Consider the following 18,050-nt stretch of genomic DNA (forward strand, 5'->3'; position numbering starts at 1 on the left):
CATTTAAATTGAACAAAACTATTTTCTTCTCAAAATTCGACCTTCAGGAAAATCCTGGATCCGTCCCTCTACCCTGTACCGAGAAACTTGTATTCACCCCTTATTAAAACTACATTGGCTTATTCTATTTTTGATAGAATATCATATGACTATGCTCACGAGGGCATCGAAAAATGAAAAACAAAAGCAATAGAGTGTAAGACAAAAGCATGAACAAAAACAATAGAGTGTAAGACAAAAGCATGAACAAAAACAAAGTTTTTCTGTTGTTTGTTTTAAATTACCTAATGAAACTGAATTATTTTCCCTACCATGAGATAGATGTTGTGCGTCTGTCTGCGATGTTTGATCAGCACCGTCATCGTCGGATTTGGTTTCTTTTGCATGACCGGAGTCCATACCTAGTGATTAACAAAATAGGTCATCTGGTAGTTGTGCGACATATGTTACAAAAATCAAATGAATATTTAAACAGGATATGTAAGTATTTAAAAGCCGATAACAACGAGATGAGCAATATTTATTTATGATGGAATACTTATTTGCAACGATACACTGGAGCTAATGTCGTGATACCTTTAATATAGTATTCGGACACCCTCTCTTTTGTTTGTAACCCCCACCCCCGAAAAAAGTCATTTCATTCATTGGTTTATAATTTCTAACCGGATTGTTGCCAAGGGGTCCCTAACACTGTCGACTTATTGGCGTTTCAAAGCAAACGGAAGTTTCCGATTGAAATAAGCAGACAGACTGCTTGCTGTTCTTATTCTTATGGTTTCTAGAATAGTCCATTTCAAAACAGTTTGTGTCGTCTGCGTCCAATATGTGCAATGTCTATTTATCATACTTCTGAAACAATATTGAACAAATAAAAGAAAGACCTCTTGTATACATGGGTTCAAAGAGATGTAACTCCAAAATGTAATAAATTATTGAAATTATAAAAAACTACATTACATATTTTGCTTAGAAACAGAGCCATGTAATAAATATGGTGACCCTGTTGCTAAAGAAAATTCCATTCGATTCGAAACGCCAACAAATCGACAGTGTCTGGGACCCCCAAGTGACGTTCAGGTTAGAACTTATAAATCAGTGAATGAATAGACTAAGTTTTAACACATTTTTATATCCTCGATGCCTTCTGTTTTTAAAATCTATATGGGTATACAAACAAACCATACGTTGTGAGAATACCATTGACCCTGAAACCGTCTCCCCTCATCGACATGATTCAAGAGTCATACCCTAAATTTAATGACGTATCTTACGTTTCCTATTACGATAAAGGTTTATCCAAATTTCGATCAAAGATTATTGAAAATGTTCACTGAAATTGCAATTTGTTTATAGATGAACTTTGACTGCCTCACGTGGACACCAAAGGAAAGGCCCACAAGATCATACCCGGCCCACAGATCATATCCGCTCCACAGATGGTCACCACGTAGGCAACATTCTACAAAGTTTCGTGAATTTCCACGCAGCGGTTTAGGAACAGATATAGTTACGGACAGACAGACGGAAAGACAGACGATACAATTATCTCCAACACTTTTTAACAAGCCAAACAGACGGAAAGACAGACGATACAATTATCTCCAACACTTTTTAACAAGCCAAAGTGGCGTACCTTCTTTGTTTTGTGATTTCAAAATAAAAAGAAACATCACCTTGCTCCGGATTGGCAAACTCAGCTGTGAAATTCAGGTGTAATTTTTATTCATGGCTGTAAGTTGTACAGATATCTTTATTTTGTGGCGTATGTGTACTGGGTCTGTCCTAAGATTCTAAAGAACGCAAAATTGCGTAGGATCTATACACAGACGCTTATATGCATCTTGACCGCTATTAATAAGAAAAACGCTTTCAAGAGACTGAGCCCTTTTCCTACTGGACGGATCGGTCAGGTGGTATCTTAGAATAATTAAGCTAATTCTTACTGGGTCACATGAATAGTTAATTTGAAACATCAGAATGAGTAGCATGATTTTTCAGGTGGGGGTTGGTTGTGAAATATAGTCGTAATAGAATGTACTGTATATACGAAGAGAACTAAACAACCAGATTTCATCTTTATTTGGGGTCATTTTTATTTCATGTGTCCCTGTTGTATCATCAAATCTGCATACGTGTTTTATGTTTTACTGCGATATTATTTGGGAGGAAAAACATTTGTGTGCACTGTTCAGGGAAATAGAAAGTGCTCATTGTTTGGACTATACTATTATTATTGAACTATTGTGAATTATTAAAAGGAGTTCTGAATAACGCCATTTTAACAACGTCATGATTTTTGATGGACCAGTACATTTCCGGTCCTGAAATTTATACGGATATGTTCATTCTTTTGGGCTTTAATATAAGTCTTTAATGATTATTTTGGATTCACTTCATAATATTATAAGTTCCTCTCATTTTAATTTACAACTTTGATAATTAAATTATTTGCTAAGTTTTACAAAACTTGTTGGTTCTACGTTTTTCTGTTACCTAGTTTATGACCAACTTTAACAACATCCTCAGTCAGAGTGATCTATCAGGGAGGAGGTAATTGGACGACTGCCTCAAGTGGAAATCAACATAACATTTGCTGAACCTCCAACGCTGACTGAGCCGGTGAAAGCAATTGACCTGCTGTCAAATGACCAAGCACCTGGAGCAGATGCTACAACTGAAGATATATACAAAGCTGGAGGCCTGCGCTTGGGCAGAAACTGACTGAACTTTTTCAGTCAACTTAGATACAGGGAACTACACCCCATGAGTACAAGGACGCTTCCGCTTGAACAAGAAGAAAGGCAATAGACAATTCTGCGACAACCAGCGGGGCATCTCCTTGCTTTCAGTAGCCACCAAATTACCTCACTAGAACTCTGTTGAATTGTTTTATGCATCCCATCGATCGAAGGCTCCTGCCAGAGAGAGTGAGACAGAGACAGACAGACAGACAGAAACAGACAGAGAGTTGAGGGATATTATGTCTAGCTTCAGGAAAGGACATGTGGCCACATACATGGCTTAAGCAGCTCGTTACCTCCAGGAGATATGCCAGTAACAGAACTGAAACCTGTACAAGAGATTCAAATGACCTGAAAGATGATTTTGACACAGTCAGCAGTCTCGGTCTTTTGCAGATTACAGCAAAAGTTGAATATCCATCCCATCGTGGCATCTGAACTATGCCCAGTCCCCAAATGGAGTCAGTCAAGTCTATGTGTTGGCCCCAACACTCTACAGCATGACGTTATATGGCATGCTTACTGATACCTTCGATGACTACGATTCTGGGAACGGCGCCAGAAACTGGAGTGACGGCAAGTTCTTTAATCCGAGGAGACTAAAGACGAAGATGAAGTTCCAAGAAGTGATTGTTCGTGACCTATTTGCTGACGACTGTTCCCTGAATTTAAAATCTAAGTCTGACATATAAGACAGTATGGACCATTCAGCTTCTGACATTTTCGGTCTCAAAATCTGTATCGAGAAGGCAGAGGTGATGCTGCAACCTCACCAGGAAAGACTTACGTGGAACCTACCATTACAGTAAATTGCCAAATCTTCATATCAGTAGACAATGTCGCCTATCCTGGTAGAATGCTATCATGTGCAGTCCGTATCGATGATGAAATCAACCCAGACTTGCTAAAGCAATATTGCCTTTCACAGACTTCGTGCACGTTTGTAGGAGCTGAGAGACCAGTCTACAAACAAAACTGAATGTCTACAAAGTTTTTGTATTACCGATCTTGCTGTTTGTTGGAAAAACATGGATGTTGTGTACACACGCCATGCTAAAAAGCTGACTTATTTTCACATGGGCTGCCTGAGGAAACTGATGAGGATAATATAGCGAGATATGGTCATAGGCATTGAGGTTCTCACATCGGTAGCGATTTGACGCATTCACAGTCTGATGATGAAATCACAGTTGAGATGGGCAGGTCAAGTCATCAGAAGAACGACTACCAAAGAAGATCTTCTATGGCGAGTTGAAGGATGGAAAGTAATCTCAAGGTGGTCAGAAGAAACACTTCAAAGATTCCACAAGTCATCCTCGAAACCCCTCGACACTGACCATGAACCTGATGAAGATCTCACACCGGATCACTCCAACAAACGGTGTATCATCCATACTGGAGCTACAGACTTTAAACACAGGATATTTGCAAAGGCAGCGCAGAGGCGCGAGCAGAGAAAATATCAGGATTGCATCACGTCCTCTATTGATCAAGCAAAGGCCAAGTGGCATCTCGTGTCAAGTGTGCCACAGACACTTCAGAGCACAAACTGGCCTGACCAGCCACTCACGTCGTTCTCACAGAAACAAAACCAGTTAGCGATGTTATAGTGTTTTTCTAATTTACAGAACACACAGCAACATCTAATGCGTTAATGTATCTATATGGCTTGTATGAAGATATGAAATGCTAACGAGGGACATAATGGATAACGTGTTATTGTATATATACATACATATGATGAATTGAAAAAAGTACGTTATAGTGTAGAAAGAAATATGTACACGCTATTACATACTAAGGTATGGACTTTCTTCCTTCTTTTCCAATTTTAATTCGCACGTGGAATCTGTAACAGCTGAAAAAGAAATTAATATATAACATTTATTCCTCCTTCCATACATCGATCCATAGATTCATTTATCTCTGCCCAATCACATGTATGTACATGCCCCATACATACCTACATGCATGCATCCATCCATCCATCCTTACGTACGTACGTAAGTACACACACACACACACAAACACACACACACGCACACACACATACATACATACATACATACATACATACATACATACATGCATACATGCATATATACATGCACACATGCATACATACATACATGCATACATACATACATACATATATACATACATGCAAAGAAACATATATACATACATACATGCAAAAAGCATATATACATGCACGCACGAACGTACGCACGCACGCACGCATGCACATACATACATACATACATACACACATACATACATACACACACATATATACATACATGCACGCACGAACGTACATACATACATGCATACATGCATATATACATGCACACATGCATACATACATACATACATGCATACATGCATACATACATACATACATACATACATACATGCATACATACATACATACATATATACATACATGCAAAGAAACATATATACATACATACATGCAAAAAGCATATATACATATATACATGCACGCACGAACGTACGCACGCACGCACGCATGCACATACATACATACATACATACATACATACATACATAAAAACATACATACATACATACATACATACATACAAGGTGTGTGTGTGTGTGTGTGTGATTTGTTTTTTAACGTAGCTTTAACAATATTTGTGTCATATCGCTACGTCTGCACTTTGCCAGTTTATAGTGATGTCTAGCACTGGGGCATCATGCCGCAGACATGTAGCATGATGTTCAACCCAGTCACATTATTCTGACACCAGGCCGATCAGTCCTAACACTAACGCTTAATGCTGCGCACCAAGCGATGCAGCTGTTAGTACCATTTTTGTAAGTCTTTGGATGACTCGGTCGGGGATCGAACCCACAACCTCCCGCATGCAAGGTGGACGGTCGAACCACTAGGCCCATGGAGCGGTAATATACATAAAGGATTGCAGATGAAAGTTGCATAAAGGAGGATGGAAACACAATTATAGACATGAAGGATTACAGATCAAAATTGCACAGAGGAGGACGGAAACACAATTATATACACGAAGGATTACAGATCAAAATTGCATAGAGGAGGATGGAAACACAATTATATTCATGCAGGATTACTGATCAAAACTGCATAGAGGAGGATGGAATCACAATTATAGACATGAAGGATTACAGATCAAAATTGCATAGAGGAGGATGGAAACACAATGATAGACATGAAGGATTACAGATCAAAGTTGCATCAAGGAGGATGGAAATTTAATTATATACATGAAGGATTACATATCAAAATTCCATAGAGGAGGATGGAAACGCAATTATATACTTGAATGAATACATATCTAAATTGCACAGACGAGAATGTAAACGCAGTTATATGCAAGAAGTATTAAAGATACAAATTGCAGAGAAGTGGATGAAAACACAATTATAGACATGAAGGATTATATATCTAAATTGCACAGATGAGAAAGGAAACGCAATTCTTTACATGAAGGATTGCAGATTAAAACATTAAAAGAAAGAAAGAGAGTATATTGCCACAAACATTTTCATTTATTAATTTATCTTCCCACCAGTTTAATATATATATATATATATATATATATAGAGAGAGAGAGAGAGAGAGAGAGAGAGAGAGAGAGAGAGAGAATTATGAATATACACCAGACAGAACGGAAAGTGCTATCCCAGGATTCTACAGAAGAATGCTTGATAATAGTAGGCAGAATAATACCATCCCAGGGAAAGCACTTTCCGTTTTGTCTGGTGTATATTTATTATTCTCTATAATTCTATATACATTGATTTCTTTCTTAGGAATCAGGAATGACTCTGTAGATACATAACCATTAATTACTAGGTCGTCATGCGAGTGTCTGCTACACACGAGTGCATACAACACCGATTGAGTTGCATCACCTTTTGGTGATGTGTACTTAGTCGTGAGGGAATATGGGCTCGTGTGTGCAGGCAAGGCGATGGGTGCCGTTTACCCGCGGACCTGGATTCGAATCTCCGTAGAGTACGAATTAAAAATCTCTAACCTGTATGAAATGTTCTTTACCAAGACGTACATTTAATAATTCATTGTGCCTACTGTGTTACGTCTATTTCGAAAATAAATAATCCATGGAATATTTTGTCCTGAAACAATTCGAAAAGATACGGTGATGATACTGTTTTAAAATATTGAATGAAAAAACATCGAAATAGTGATTTCATCCATTTATTGAATACAAATATTCCTAAAATTGTGTGTAACAAATGGACTGCCTCATCTAAAGTATATGCATGAATTTATAATACGTGCAAATGTGTGTGTGTGTGTGTGTAGCAACAAAAAATTTAATGCAAGGCGTCAGTATTGCTGCGCATGATCGTGTGCAAAGATAATCATATACTGATGGAATAGGCGAAGCAATATCAAGATAAATGTAAGCCAGCATCAAGAAGTTAATTGCTATTATTCGCATTTCAGTACGTCATGCAGGCAAGAATAAAATCCATTTAACTTCTTACACAGATAACTTTTATCATCTGCTGATAAAATGTGACTTTTGTTTAAGCTTTGGTTAGGATCATCATCGTCCGTCATTTTACATCTAGTTCGACCCGCCTTCTTTCGAACTAAAACAAAGAAATTTAATTTGTCTTTTAAGGGACATAATCAAATATGTACACAAATATGCATTGAATAACTATTGGAGAATTATGCCCAAACAAAGTGTTCACTCGGGGTTGTCTATTACAATTTCATTATATTAATCGGGCTTTTCGTTGGTAGAAATACAAGACAAGGCAACATCCTTATTGTTCCGTATAACGTTCACAAAAGTTAAAGCTGAACGTAGTCGAAGAAAAGTGCGTAGTTGATCAGTGATCGAGTGTGAATAATTGATATATATTCTGCGTAGTTCATCAAGTGATCGAGTGTGAATAACTGATATATGTTCTGCGTAGTTCATCGAGTGATCGAGTGTGAATCCTTGATATATATTCTGCGTAGTTCATCTAGTGATCGAGTGTGAATAACTGATATATATTCTGCGTAGTTCATCGAGTGATCGAGTGTGAATAACTGATATATATTCTGCGTAGTTCATCAAGTGATCGAGTGTGAATAACTGATATATATTCTGCGTAGTTCATCGAGTGATCGAGTGTGAATAACTGACATATATATATATTCTGCGTAGTTCATCGAGTGATCAAGTGTGAATAACTGATATATATATTCTGCGTGGTTCATCGAGTGATCGAGTGTGAATAACTGATATATGTTCTGCGTAGTTCATCGAGTGATCGAGTGTGAACCCTTGATATATATTCTTGGAATTAACTCTGAAGAAAAAAGGTGTAAATGTTCTAATTATCACATCAGCGTGTCTCTGGTTTTCCTCGCCTTTTGTCTTGTTCAATATTATAATTTATGTCGCTCAAGATCCCGTAAGCTTGATCGTTTCTTTACATATCCTTTGTGGTGTCCTTTCAACTGTACCAATTGGTTGACTAAATATGGTATTTTGAAATGGATGTACTTTTAGCCCTTATTTTTCGTGATCAGTACAAATTCGTACAATGCGTATGCTGAAATCCCTTCATGTTTTTGTGATGTTTCCCCACAGCTATCACATTCTAGAAGCTCAATAGCTTTGAATTTTGTTTAACTTTCTCTATGATTTAAGCTTCTGACATTTACGTTAATGCAGTGATATACCCTACTTGTTTCCAACTGCTAAACGTCTCATCATATTTTTTTCATTCATCGAGTACATCAAAGTGTATCTGTATCAATTGTCGTATCCTTAATATGCTTGCTTGTCAAAAATGTCTGGCTGCCACTGGTCTTCCATATAAGGGGCGCTCTACAGATGTTACGTTGTTTGCTTTTGCAACATGCAAGATGAAGTGCATGCTTGTATTCTTCTATGTTACTTTGATGTAATGCGGCTGAAATGTCATTGTATATCGTACTTGTTGAACTTGTACATTATTTACGCATACAGCTAACCTAAATGTCTGCCCCATGTTGCTGGAAAAATCAGCATAAATTAGTCTAAAGTACACAATTTATCTAGTAGTCTAGGAAGTAAAAATGGCCAAGCGGAGCTAGCAGTTTCTGGATAGTTGCAGATCTGAAGTAAGATCAAGCTAAATACTCCATTACCCAAATCATACCCATAAATCATAGACCAACCTAAAGGTAATTTAAAGTTACTTAACAATACCCAAGATATACAAGGTCTTTTTTCAAACAGCCAGTGTAACCAGTGATGAAAACCAGAATATATCTTTTTCTTTAAAATCTAACCTTATGCTAAATACAAAACTGTAGAGCACCACCTAAACAATATGAATGAAGACCTCAATGGTATTTTATTCGCTTTCACCTAATGATATGGAAAGAGGTCCATCTGTGAAATATCACTATCATCCAGAAACTTGATGGTGTGTTGGTTCTCACGTAGTAGCATGGGAAAAAAAAGTCCAATTATGAACTATCACTTTGGTCCAGCGCTGAAATAGCACTATGGCCCAGGGACTCGATGGTATTTTTCTTTGTGCGCAGCAGGACGGATTGCAATCCAGCTCTGAAATAACAATTTGGCACAGGGACATGGCCACTCTCTGAATTTATTGTTTGTTTTTACACGGTAATAATGAAAGAAGTCCAGCTCTGAAATATCCTAATGATCCAGAAACACTGTTCAACTCTGAAATATCACTATGGCACATTACTTCTTTGTTTTAAAGCAGTAGAATAAAAGTAGTGCGGCTCTGAAACATCATTGTGAGCCGGAGACTCAAAAATGAACTTTTTTTTTTTTTTTTTTTTTTTTCACGCCTGGTACGGAAAGTGAGACAGCAGTGAAATACCATTATGGTAATAAAAAATCCCGTAGATACAGATTGGGACATAGAGATGACCTTTTCTGAGTCTTTTTTTATTGAGTCGTTCTAATTTTTGTTATCTTTCTTCTTTAGTACAATTGGTAAATTAAGTCTAGCCTGGTGTATCTAAGAATTTTTTTCACAGAAATCTGTCTATCAAATGGTTTATTTTCACAAGTGTTTTAACTTTGAAATACCACTGTGGTCCAGAGGCTCGGGATTCCCTTTTTGTTTTCAGGAAGTGGCTCGGCGATCAAATATCAATATTGTCCAGGAACATGTGATACAGAGAAAGTAAGAATGAAAAAGCTGACAGTTGATAAATCATTCATTCGCCTTACTGAATCAGATCATAGACTAAATCACATGTATTGTTTGTAACCATGCTCGTTTTGCTTTGGTTGATTATCACAATCACAATATTTATATATTCAGTTATTATTGTTTCTATCCAGTTTTGAATGTATGGTTAATTTTCCTGTTCATTTTTGCGTGTGCCTTTGTTTTAGCATGCTCGAAGAAATATATATTTATAACTATTCTGCACATTAGCACACGCATGTTTATAATTGTTCTACAAATGACACGCACTTGTGTAATCATCCCATTCTTCAATAACATAATACGCTTTTGATCTCCCCCAGTCAAACAGCTTTATAATTAGATAGTCTCTACAACCTTAATATCAGGTTTTTAGTCATTATATTCGGTATGGTGACTTTTCAGTTCCACAATTATAGCATGTTGTCATCTCCATTTATTTTAGAAATATGGTTACAATCGTTGAATAATATGCGATTCAGTGATATACAGCCTATGGCACAGGGACTCGAGGGTATTTTTGTTTTATGAAGCAGTACAATTGTAGGTAAAGCTAATACATTCTATATCAAAAGCTTAGCTAGTACCCTAACTCTCTACACGCTGAAATAAGGAAATATCCTCCCATATTCAAAAAGGTGACGTGGAATAGATGGTGATTGCAAAATCGGGAAAGCGGAATTTACCAGTGGTCATTTTTTTTATTTTGATTATCCCAAGGCAAAAAAAATTATTTTACATTTAAACACATTTAACAAGTGGCTCACGACTCTTCTTTGTTAACTGCTCACGTTGGATGGAGACACTGGCTAAGCGGGGAGAGGGGGAGGGGAGGGGGGATTTTTTTAAAGCAGTTTCAGTTGGATAAAAAGGTGTCAATCGCAGACCGGTGCCGAATCAAACTGATAATTGTTGATTATGTTGTGCATTCTAACAGTGCTTATGTGCTGGCATGCATATCTACGAAGTCACGATATGTCAAACCATGTTGATTCGGAAATTTGAAAGTATTGCTTTGTATTTTTCTTCCTAATGCGATTAAATCAACATATTTTGTATAGGGGAATGATGGCGATAACATTAATCGATTGGATTTTTAACGTAGTATTAAAAATTTTTTCAGCCATATCGCTACGATGTCTACACTGTGGCAGTTTATAGTGATGTCTAGCACTGGGGCCGCAGACATTTAGCATGATGTCCCACCCAGTCACATTACCCTGACACCAGGCCGACCAGTCCTAACACTAACCTCTTAATGCTGAGCGCCTAGCGAGGTAGCTGTTAGTGCCATTTGGTATGATTCGGCCGGGGATCGAACCCACGAGCTCCCGCATCCGAGGCGGACGCTGTAACCACTAGGCCACCGGAGCGGTCTTAGACACCATAAGGTAACTTAGCCTATTCAATTATAGGTTTCACGCAATTATTTGAATTCATTCAAATAAGTCATACCAAGAAGAAGAAGAAGGGCAACAACAACAACAACAACAAAAATAACGACAATAATTTAAAAATAAGAAAATGAACAAAATTCTAAATTCTTCCCATAACTCAATTTCAGATTTGCAAAATTTCCAAGGCTCATAAAATTGTAAAAACAAAACATGTTTTACAATACTTTTATGTTCTAGTCACTTGAAACGGTCTATTGTTAAGAAATATACGAAGTACCAAAGTTAAGTAGTATTAATTTATGCCGATGCATGCAACATCTTAAAGAACTTTCTGACTGTATGGTATAATAGAGAACTTTGGTTCTTTTATATCAGCTCAAATAGAGGCAACTCTAAACATGTTGTGCCCTACGTCCATAATAGCTAACTACTACTTGTTTGGCCCCCCCCCCCCCCCATACAATTTTGTTGGCGCTCCTGTAATAATCAACCATGTTTTGATGACCACTATAAAATCGCATTACAGTTACATTGGGTGGTTGATATCAAGTTTTCTTGTATGTGCCTTTGCAAAGTTTTCTTTTTTGAGACGTAATCCAACCCGTACACTGATTTTGCACGATATGTGGAGGTTCTCGGTCCTATAAAACTATCCTGCTCAAAATATGATAAGACAGATTCTAATATCGACACTTAGGTATCCCACATTCGCTGAACATGAAAAAAATATTTTTTTTTCTATAACTGATCACTTAAACTAATACAAATTACTGGTGGGTTGTTGTGTTGTTCTTGTTTTGGTTTGTTTTTCTTCAAACCAAACAATGAATAAAATTTATATCAGAGCCTACAAGCTTTTCGAAAGTCGATACTTTTGCAAAATTGCTTAACACAAATGTTATTATGCTTTTATATTATCCTCCTCCAAGTTTTATGAAAACAAAGTTCTAGAAAGAAACCCAATCTTACACATTACATATACTGCTCCGATGCCTAAGTGGTTAGAACGTTCTCCGCGGATGCGAAGGATCGCGGGTTCGAATCCTGGCCGCGTCGTACCAAATACTTGTAAAAAATGGTATTGCGACTGCCTCGCTTGGTGCTCAACATTAAGAGGTGAGTTTTAGGACTGGTCGGCATTGTGTCAGAACATCGTGATTGGGTGTGACATGATGCTACATGTCTGCGGCATGATGTCCCAGTGCTGGACATACAAACTGCTACAATGCAGACATCGTAGTGACATGACGGAAATATTGTTATGTCGTTATGTGTTACTCTCTTTTATTAATCATGTGTCAGTTCTAAGTTGAACTCATCTGAATCTGCAGGTGAAAACAGTATACCAACATGAATGAAATGGTTCGGTCTGAAACAACCCTTTGCAAAGGAGCTCCTGATATGTGCTTTAATTTGAGCTCTTTATATGCTCTTTTTGATTATGGGAAGCTGTTGACATATGCTTTAATTTGCGGGGAGCTCTTGATATGGGCTGTAATTTGAGGGGAGCTCTTGATATTTGTTTTAATTTGCGGAGAGGGGAGCTGTCTTGATATAGGTTTTTATTTGCTTCGAGTTCGTGGTATGCGCTTTAATCTACTTGGCCTTGATTTATTGCATTTCCAGCTTAAAGTTCACAACTAAACTTGCTGCAATTTAATCGCATTACTAATACACATGAAGACAGTACTTCCATGCATAATTTTGTATTCTCTTTGAGCTGGCAAACGTGTTGGTAAAAGAATGAGGGTGCTTTTTGGGTGGGCGTGTTTACAAGGAAAAAAGAAGTGACGCGCGCACGAATGTGTGTGTGTGTGTGTTATTACCACTGAAAGCACTAAGGTACCCGCCATTGTTGGCGTCATCGTTCACATGATCTGTAATGAATTAGAGAAACTTATCATCAGTAGAACACCATCACGATAATACTGAAATTGTTATTTGCTGTGTTCAACAAGTTAAAAATCAGCATTTTTCTAAAGGTCATAAATTCCTTGCAATTTAATATTTTTCCTTCTCTTTGAGGCTGGTCACTAATAATTCTAGAATCTGGATTAAAAAAATGCCACCACTGATCCTCAGTACCTGCCACTTGATCGATATTGTTTTATATCTGATGCTTTGCCAACATCTGAGGACATTTTTTCCGCTAGCCTTAAGACCGAAACGGCAAGATTTGTATATTACTGATTTTCAACCAAAAGGGCCACAAAAATGTTGATCGATTTCAAAATTATAGATGCTCAAATGAATAGATTAATTGGAACAGACACGGGTTGTTAACCAAAGAGTGTTGATCCACTTCGTTCCACATCAACCCTTGGCATATGTTGATATGCCGAACCAGTGTTTTAGATACGTGTCCTCTCGCGGATAAAATAATATTTGCTCTCCGTAGCAATCGAAATCAATTGTCTTATGACACAGGTCATGATGCACATTAAGTCCTGGATACAACGACTTTGATGATACCCACATGCCTCGACTACAAAAAGACGTGTGTGAACACATTGAATTGGAGACGTTAACATTCATCTCGGCTCTGTACGCTTTACTAAAGGACAATCCGTACCAGTTGTTAAAGAAAAGTAGGAAACTTTTATTTATTTGTCAGCAAAAATGGGTTTACATTTTATTAATTGGTGGATATCCTTTGGCTACAACAGCAGATGGACATAAATGCCTTTGTCTTGACTGAAAGTTTACTTGAGTTGCCTTTTTAGCGCTTGCCTTCCTTTCGTGTTGCCCAAAACGTGTTGAATGACAGTATAGCGAGGATGAATAACAGAATCAAAATGTCTCGTAATATTAGCCTCCCTTTTCTCAGCCTACGTTGTCTTTCAAAAATCGGTTATATTCTCTTGAACAACTGAGTTAACTTGCCCTTTATCAAAGCGTAAGGAACAGAGTTGAATCGGGGTCTGGTCCAAATTATTACAAACCTGAGTCTACTCGTCTTGCGCCGAGCTGAATATAGCCCGAGCTGCCCGGTTAAGCCCCTTCCACAGCGCATGATTAATGGATTCCCCACAGAAATGCTATATGTGTGCATAAACATGTTGATGTTATTATATTAATGATTGCCTGTGTAAATTTGGTCAGCCCCAGTTCGTTAGTCGTGAATAAACTAAGGTTTTCTTACAAGCCATGTTTTGATGTCATAACGTTGCCGCAGGCTGTAGTTAATCTCCTACGCAAGGTTACCGTGACATAAGACCCGACATCTTGGATCTGCACAAACGTTAGATCAAGCGACTTCCCTCCTATGTGTTACAGCTTTCTCCTAAGATCAGAGGAACCCGCGAAGGAACAGGGCGTGTTTTGAATTCGTCCCCAGTGGACAGACAGCGAGAAGGCCATTGTCCGCTAAGTTGACTGGATCGGGTTAAAGCGACATTCAGTCGGAACTGACACGAAGGGTGTGATAACAATTTCGATCCGAATTATACCTTTTAACTAGCAAGCGAAAATTTAGTTTCGCCTTCATAGATTGCTGAGCAATAAAGGTTACTCAGAGAGAGCCACTTTTAATTTGGCCGGTAAAACTTAGAGAGGCAATTTAAAGGAAAGGCAAAGCTTCGTAAAGGAAGCTATTTGGGGGACATAACTTCAGGTTCAGTTAAGTCCCGAGTCTCTAAGAGGGGAGACGGAAGTAAGACTAGCAGAGCAGTCAGAGTCGACAAGTCTAGTTGGTGGGAGGAGTCGAGGAGGAGAAAGTGGAAAGAAAGAGGAGTATAAAGAAGTCGAGGAGAAGAAGGAATTTGGAGAAAGTCTGGAGGAAGAGGAGAAAGAATTGAAGGAATAGGAGAGAAGAATACACAGATGAGCAGATTACAAGGACAGTTGGAAAGTTATCACACACTACTACTAATCAAATGATGTATGAGGCTATCACAGGGTCGAGCAAAAGGAGAGTACTTGGGAAATTTTAATCATTTGACTATTGAATTGTCATTAAATTGTTATACGTTGAATTTCACTTTTTTATATATTCAATCATTTAACTGTCGGTATTGCTGACTGGGGTTTCAGAGCTTTACATCTATCTTTCACTAACTTAATTTCCAACCAAAATCGAGCCTGGCTAGGACTTCTTTAATAATTTTAATAGAATTCTGGTAGCACCCCACCCCAACCATAACACACCTACTACAGTGGCGGCAGAACATCCCGTCAGTCCGCAGCCTCAGAAAATAGTAGTAGTAGTTGTAGTAGTAGTAGTAGAATTGGAGGTGGTAGTGGTGGTAGTAGCAGCAGTAGTAGTAGTAGTAGTTGTAGCATTTATTATCATTGATACTAGTAACGGTATATTCGGTATGACGGAAAATCTGTAGATGGCTTGACTTAAGTTATATGTAGAACTAACCTGAAAACCCTGGAATGGGATGAAGATAGTCGTCTTCATCACTGTCATCTTTTGGATCGCAAGCTATAAAAAAAAAATTGATATGCTGAAATAAAATGGTTGTTCAATGCGTACGAGAGAGAGAGAGAGAGAGAGAGTATTACATTTCGAACCAGAGAAATTTCGTCTCGAAACGTTTCGCGCAGAATATTTCGTTTCATTTTGTCATCAGGAATTCATGTTCCCTTTCTTTAATGTGTCCTCGGCTAACTTATTACTTATCAAAGCGTCAACACGTATATCTGTCTGGAATAAAACATAATGTAAAGAACTTTAGTTTGTTTTGTTTTCAAAGCATTTTTGCATTTTGTATGTCCTTTGGCTAAAAATGTATGTGTCTAGTAACGAAAGTCGCAAAAATAACCATTGAAGTCCAATAAGTAGAGTACATCACCGTAACAAAAAGGAACCTAGTTAAAGACCAGCTTTGTAAAGAAAATTTCATAATGACAGCAAATTAAGTAATTTGTGTTAACTACTTGCATTTGCACAACAACAGTAGAAAAACAAAAGAAGAAATAAACAAGATTTGATAACAATTATCGTGACTATAGACCCTAACAGCTAGATTAACGCTGAAAATGATAATGATTTCCGGCGTTAATTATTTTTTATTTTGGGGGGGTGGAGTGGTAGAAATAAACAATATACAATCTGAGTCTCTCTCTCTCTCTCTCTCTCTCTCTCTCTCTCTTTGGATGAACAGTATAAGAAAAGCAATTACAGCGAAAGCATGTATGTATGTATGTATGTATGTATGTATGTATGTATGTATGTATGTATGTATGTATGTGTGTGTGTGTGTGTGTGTGTGTGTGTGTGTGTGTGTGTGTGTGTAGGTAGGTACATATAAATGTATGTATATATTCATGTATGTATGTATGTATGTATGTATGTATGTATGTATGTATGTATGTGTGTATGTATGTGTGTATGTGTGTGTCTGTCTGTCTGTCTGTCTGTCTGTCTGTATGTATGTATGTATGTATGAGCAGCAGAGGGGGCGAATCGGACATTTTGTCCAATCGTTATTTGGCTTAATTAATACTTTCTGCAACTCAACGATCTAGTGTCGTCAGCGCCTGGTAAAAAAAAAACGACGACGTCGTTGGGGGATCGTTCAATCGTCATTTGGTTTAATTAACACCTTCTGCGCGCCGATCCCCAGCGTCGTCAGCGTCCGGTAAGCACATCGACGACCGCGTCGATGTCATCGCCCCCTCTGCTGCTTACAATGATCTTACAAACAGAGTGATCACTAACTCCTCCTCTTGTAGATCAATTAGGTTATTTGACTGATCGGTAAGTCTAAAATTAATTCTCGTTAAAAACCGATCATGGCATCGCATATAGACCGGATTAATCGGATTCTCAATGATTAAGAATCCGGGAGGGGCTGTTGGTGAAAATGAATAAAGGATACACCCATGTTGAGCTTGATTTGATTGCTTGGTATCTACCTGGTAACTCCCTTCGATAACATCGCACACTAGATTGATTGCTATCACCGATGCGATATTTACGTTGTACGGGGCAATATGCCTACCACCATCTCCGTTATCGTGTTTGAGGAAATAAGTTGATGGACCGAGAAAATCATTAAGAGACTTTCTTAGTTCTGGCGCGTTGTATCCTGGAAACTTGAAATAGGGTAAATCGGCTTCTGTGATATTATACTCGGTTAGGAATTTTTGTTTATTATCATCGCTGTTAGCGAATATTATCCCGACGATTCGTTCATTGATATATTCCATGTCTGATATGAGTTGATTTAACACCTCAACGTGTTTTCGTGCTTTTGTTTTCCGTAGTTGTTCTAGTTGCAATTGGTAATTACGATTAATCTCGGCAAAATACCTATTAATATCATTTAAACTAACTGTGACCACGGCGGATGATTCAGGAGTTTCCTTATACGGAAAATACCATTGCATGGTATTCCTGTTTTGAAATATAAACCTACTGGGTAATAACGTGTTTTTTATAATAGACAAATCATCTCGATAACTGGGATTAATTTCATGATACGATTGCGCATTTGTGTGCAAGTCCGCGGGGATTTCATGAGGTGGATTCTTGGGCCATCCTAGTATGGTTCTTATTGAACTGTTATAAATATCAACCATATACCCCGGTGTGCTTATTTCAATCGTCGACGATAACGTCGGTTCATGAACCGTAATAGCGATTTTTGATTCCTTTCCTGTGATCGATTTTATCCTGCGTTGAAATTCTTTATTGATTTGTTCTATTTGGTATGACCCAGTTGGTATTGTAACCTCCTCCCAG

The 18,050-nt window shown here is 37.8% G+C and overlaps 1 protein-coding gene across 7 annotated transcripts in view; it reads right to left on the reverse strand.

The window, feature by feature from the left end:
• LOC149780537 (uncharacterized) overlaps positions 1 to 18,050 on the reverse strand; it is a 93,781-nt gene that overhangs the window by 16,659 nt on the left and 59,072 nt on the right. For 3 of the 7 annotated variants that reach the window (XM_089937557.1, XM_089937551.1, XM_089937555.1), the window contains exons 8-12: positions 15,723 to 15,785; positions 13,183 to 13,233; positions 7,266 to 7,373; positions 4,543 to 4,602; positions 285 to 401 (exon numbers count right to left, since the gene is read on the reverse strand). In XM_089937557.1, the coding sequence (XP_089793683.1) occupies positions 285 to 401; positions 4,543 to 4,602; positions 7,266 to 7,373; positions 13,183 to 13,233; positions 15,723 to 15,785 (399 nt within the window). The remainder of the gene's footprint in view (positions 1 to 284; positions 402 to 4,542; positions 4,603 to 7,265; positions 7,374 to 13,182; positions 13,234 to 15,722; positions 15,786 to 18,050) is intronic. The other 4 variants (XM_089937552.1, XM_089937553.1, XM_089937556.1 and 1 more) reach the window with 4 other exon arrangements.

Source organism: Sinohyriopsis cumingii, chromosome 16, assembly GCF_028554795.1.
Source record: "Sinohyriopsis cumingii isolate HCF-2022 chromosome 16, ASM2855479v2, whole genome shotgun sequence".
Lineage (NCBI taxonomy): Eukaryota > Metazoa > Mollusca > Bivalvia > Unionida > Unionidae > Sinohyriopsis > Sinohyriopsis cumingii.